General features: G+C 34.9%; 1 protein-coding gene across 1 annotated transcript in view; it reads left to right on the plus strand.

The window, feature by feature from the left end:
- Positions 1 to 586: 586 nt before the first annotated feature.
- LOC102581843 (probable calcium-binding protein CML13) overlaps positions 587 to 5,585 on the plus strand; it is a 6,969-nt gene continuing 1,970 nt past the window's right edge. Inside the window, exon 1 of the mRNA XM_006365183.2 lies at positions 587 to 1,140. Coding sequence (XP_006365245.1) covers positions 689 to 1,132 — 444 coding nt within the window. The 5' untranslated portion in view covers positions 587 to 688 and the 3' untranslated portion in view covers positions 1,133 to 1,140. The remainder of the gene's footprint in view (positions 1,141 to 5,585) is intronic.

Genomic DNA, 5,585 nt, shown 5'->3' on the forward strand with positions numbered 1-5,585 from the left:
TTTCCTAGACCCATTCAGGCTGACTTAGCCCTTCAAGTTAAGTACTTGTTAAAGCTTGCGTTTAGATATATGCTTGAGATTTCAAATAAACGTTTAAATATGTGATTTGAGATCACGATTTTAAATTCTCTAAGAAACTTAATTTGGGATTCTATGTCATGATTTTTATTTTTTAAAATGTAAAATTTGATCCATAAGTTTATATTTTGTAATAAAAAAAGGCTCATAATTTTAAATTTTGCAAAAAAAAAAAAAATTCGACGTGAAGAGGTTGTTCACATCAAGTGAAAGGGTCATAACTAGTTACTACTATTGTTAACTAGTGGATCTTTATAAATTTATAGTAATTTGAAAGTTTATAATCACAAATATTTATTTATAAGAAAAACATAAAAATATATAATTTATCAATACGATGTCTAAGGATATTTCAATATTTTGTTATGTCATTTAAATTCAACATTTCAACTCATGCTATATTCCCAATGGGCCTTCTATCTGGGCCTAGTTTCGAGGTGGACTGACTTTAACTCCCATGGGGCAAACCGAAAAAACCCGAATGCATCTTGAAAATGGTGAAACTCCCCTCCAGCCTCATTTTAACCAAAAATTTGAATCCCAAAATCTACAGAGAGAAATTTGACGAGTGAACGAGAAAAGCAGCTAGAGAGAGAAATCATCGGAGCAAATGGGGAAAGATCTGAGCAACGATCAAATATCCTCCATGAAGGAGGCCTTCACTCTCTTCGATACCGACGGTGACGGTAAGATCGCCCCATCGGAGCTAGGTATCCTTATGCGTTCACTCGGCGGCAACCCGACCCAAGCTCAACTCAAATCCATAATCGCCGAGGAGAAACTCAATGCGCCCTTCGATTTCAACCGTTTCCTTGAGCTTATGTCCAAACACCTCAAGCCTGAGCCCTTTGATCGCCAGCTCCGTGATGCCTTTAAGGTCCTGGATAAGGATTCTACCGGTTATGTTGTTGTTGCGGATCTCAAGCATATCCTCACCAGTATAGGTGAAAAGCTCGAGGCTTCAGAGTTCGATGAGTGGATCCGAGAAGTTGATGTTGGATCAGATGGAAAGATTAAGTACGAGGAATTCATTGCCAGGATGGTTGCCAAGTGATTTCTCCTGTGAGTACTCATACCGTTTACAATTTCAATTCTTTAAGAAGATTTTGTTCTTTGCAAATTTAAGGTCTTTTTTGCTAGGAAATGTTTTAATCATGTGTAATGATTTGTGTTGACTCAATTTTTGTCTGCGCTCATATCTTTGCTTTTGAGGCTATGCAATTTGCAAATAATATGATATACGAGTTTTTGTCAGAGAAGGATATCGTTTGCAAATTTCAGATATTTTTGGCAGGAAATGTTTTACTCACATGTATTCCATGTAAAATCAATGTTAAAACGCGTTCATTAAGCTGCATGTTTTATTTATAAAGTTGCCTGGGAGATAAAAAGGCGTTACTTTGAAATGCCTTTGCTTTTGAGAGCAGATTCAATTGTTGAATAATGGCCTTTTTTTGTTTGTGCCAGAATCTACTTTTTTGCTTATGACTGAAATTCATGGGCGTAGACTAGTACTGTTGACATTTATTTAAGTAGAGAGAAATGTTGAAATCTATTGGCTAAACTAGTAGTGGAGAAAGTTATGGTGATACATGTGTTCAATACCCTACTGGACAACAAGATAGATGGAATTCCCAGGATGTCGTTAGAAGTTTTTGCGTTTGATTTTGTTCAGTTTTGCCATTCTTGAAAGTTGAAAGTGAAAGGGAAGAGCTTTGGCTAATGTGGGGGAATGGTGTTACTCATTGTTCTGCTTAAGAGACTTCTCGTCATTGCCTTAGCAGTATCAGTTCTTGGCTTTTGTATTCATCTGCCACATTCATGAGTTATTTAGGGCTTTCATATTCATCAGATTTTATGCACTTTGTTGTTTGTTCAAGTTGCAAGTTACTTTTAAGATATAGTCCTAGTTCAATTGGGATTAAAATATTGCTGCCAAAATGAACTATTTTGCAAGAGGTATTTAAGGAAGGTCATGAGCTTACTTCAACGGGATATGTTCTGTAGGCTTGTACAGCTGTACCATTGTATCGTGAGTTCTAAGGTGTGTTTTGGGGAAGGTCATTTTAAACTGTTTTGTGTTTTTGATGTTCTAGAGGTAACTTTTGTAAGAAAATAAACTCTAAGAGGTGTCCTGGGAGAGGGACAGCATCAGTGGCCTATTTCCAGTGAATAGGGGTTCTGAAACTGTAGCAACAGCCATCGTCCAGTGCTGTTTTGTGAGAGATGGCGGAGGGAGATGATGGTGAGTTGAAGTAAAGCATGGTGATTCTGGTCATATATGGGTTCAGAGTAGCAAAGGTTGACGAACTGGTTTCTTGTCTGTAGGAGCAACCTGTATTTTAAGAAAGGCAATTGTGCACTAGTATGCTAGCTATATTTCCTTTTTGGATATTTATGAAAAAACATTTCTGTATTTGGCGTAACAAAGTCCTCTTTGTTCGCAAATTTTGTTCATTATCTTGATAACAAGCATCAACTACTAAGGAACAGGTTGAAAATATTTTCCATTTTTTAATTATGTATTGATTACAGAAAACTTTGAGCTCTTCATTGACAAATATCCCCACCCCCTAGTGTGGTTTGGCCAGAGATATGTTGAGAAACCTGCATGTTGGGTCAAACGGTTTTCATGTTTTGCTTGTAAATGGAAAAAGGAAACTTTTTGTGTTATAACTCAGTGACATCTCGTGCATCTGTAATTGGAAGCATGAGTTTAAACCTCCGCATCTACAAAACTTGCTTTCATATCTGACAAATCAAAAGCAATTCCTTTGCAGCAAATTCACCAATTAAATTCTTCTTATTGACTTCCTTATAAATTTTTACTGATTCATCTGTTGTACATCCAAATTAGAACTTAACTATGTACAGTTTGCATTTATGAAAGACCTCTTTAAAATTTGTCATATTCATACATACCGTCTATCAAAAAGAGCTCTATAAAGTAAGTTGAAGTCAGTTCAGGTTGCAGTCGAAGAAAACTTTGGAAATTGATAGGATATCCCCACTTCCTAATCGATAGATGCTTCATGTCTAGATACTGTGTCTCATGAGGTGAAAGTTATATAGAAAGTTTTCCATTCTCAGTAGGGAATAGGGATTGATTGTGGAGGCAGATGTCCCGTCTGTTTCATTCTAATTTTCTTCTTTGGCAACCAGATTTTGTTGGTTTTATTAGTGTAGAATTTATTCATTTTATTTTGGCATAATACATTGCTGATGTAAAAGTTGCTGTTATGTCATAATCCTATATTCCTTCTCTGTCAGTAATTAACCAAGTAGAGTTTCTGAGGGTTCATTACATTAAAGCGGAGATTTGCTTGAAATACCAGGTCAAACTTGTGAAAATAGAGTACTTTGTCAATCTAAAATACAAAAGATAATGCTGTTATTTATCTCTCCACTCTTGCCTTACTCTGTTCCCAAACACCTTAATTAATTTAGTCCTGTTAAAAGGTAACTTGTAAAGAGGAGGGAAACAGTCCATGAGGCTTCATTCAATGGGTTGCATGGTGGTCCTTCAACTTATGCAACCTTTTTATGCGAGCCAGATCAATGTTCTCCTTAAAACCACTGCAAACTGTCTTTGTTGTATGTGGATGTAAGGGAACAACATGACTCAACTTGCCTATCTAGTTAGCTTTTGTTTTTTGCTCCCCACTATGCACCTTACTTGAAAGTCTGCCTATAATGAACTCATGCTCCTCCACTGGTGGTGGGGCAGTAAGTGCTTATAAATTCAAGCCAAGTATAAATATCTTTCCTTCTGTCTCAAATAGAATGATGGAGGTTTTAGTGATATCGACAAAATTTTCTTGCCCTCTGGTACCAGTGTCTTCAATTGTGCAAGGCTTGTTCCTCGAAAATGACTAGTGCTGGTAACTTTATTGGTTTGGGGTTGATTTTAATGTATCGCCCTTGGTCCATAAAAACTATAAGGACTCGTTTGGTAGGCGGTATTAAATAGAATAATCCATGGATTAAAATTTAGTCCATCTAATACATTGTTTGGTTACTTTATTTTATTTAATCCATGGATTATACACCATATGTGGTCTTATTTTATTCCTAGGAAATGGAGGGATAACTAATCCAGGTTTGTTAAACCTACCCCTAAGGGGTCGTTTGGTACAAACATTGATAACGCAGGGATTAGTAACACATGGATTAGTACTGCAGGGATTAGTAGTGTAGGGATTATTTTTTGTCAAGTGTTTTGTTCATTGCTTCCCACTTAATCTTGTGTTTGATTTAAAACTCTATAAAAAAATTCTTTCCTATTATACCCTTGTGTTATTATGAGATTGTTTATTTCATGTAATTGAGTCAAGATAGCTAACCGCCGGATAATATTATTTTTTTGGTAGGATTTTCTATTTCATTTAACTAGTTAAGTCATTTATATATATATATATATATATATATATATATATCTTTTTTTTTTTCTTTGAAGGGAAGGGAAATATGTAAAACTTAAAACTTGTAAACTATTCTCTCTATTATGCTCTGCTTGTTCTTCTCTTCGCTCTACTCTTCTTCTTGTAAATGGTCTGGTATTTATAGGAGTAGAGAGCCTTCTCCGGATTTGAAATGCGGATTTCAAATATTGAAATATCTTTCTTTACCTGCCGGGTGCTCTTGGAGTCCCATCGTCACATGGCCTTTGAAAAATTTATATATATTTGAGGTATGATGTACCACTAAGGAGATCCTTGATGACATGGTGTATTTCTAATTTTTGTTGGTCAAATATATCTTAAACTTACATAGATTTAAGACTACTTATATTGTTCAATAGCTAAAGCTTATTAACAAAAATAGTTCAAGTGGTTAGTCAACGAACTATATTGAATTAAAAAAAGGAGAAAAAAATATTAGTGAAATCATTAAATTACACTAAACGAATTTGGAGAATTAAAAAGAACATTTATAATTATATCAATATAAATAAAAAGAAAATCAAATTACTAAAGAAATATATATATATATATTTAACTTAACTAGTTAAAAGAAAATCCTACAAAAAATAATAATATTATCCGGTGGTTATCTACCTTGATTCAAGTACAAGAAATAAACAATCTCATAATAACACAAGGGTATAATAGGAAAGAATTTTTTTTGTAGAGTTTTAAATCAAACACAAGATTAAGTGGGAAGCAATGAACCAAACACTTGACAAAAAATAATCCCTGCGTTATCAATGTTTGTACCAAACGACCCCTAACATAGATAGGAAGGAGAAGAATACCAATTCCAAGTGAAGCAATTTGTTTTCCCTGTATCCATCACCTTTCCTAAGATGGTCAAGTTTTTAATCAGTTGGAGGAGCATTTGGCTAAGGGCTATCAATGATCGCTTGAGCAAACACAAATTCTACAACTTCTAATGATATTCTGTAAACAAGGATAGAGGTTTCTGGAGAGCTTGCATGCTTCATGCTTTGTATATAAGCCTCATAGAGTCATAGTTATCTGTGTATTATTTAATCCCCCCCCCCCCCA

This window comes from Solanum tuberosum, unplaced genomic scaffold (assembly GCF_000226075.1).
Source record: "Solanum tuberosum cultivar DM 1-3 516 R44 unplaced genomic scaffold, SolTub_3.0 scf00533, whole genome shotgun sequence".
Lineage (NCBI taxonomy): Eukaryota > Viridiplantae > Streptophyta > Magnoliopsida > Solanales > Solanaceae > Solanum > Solanum tuberosum.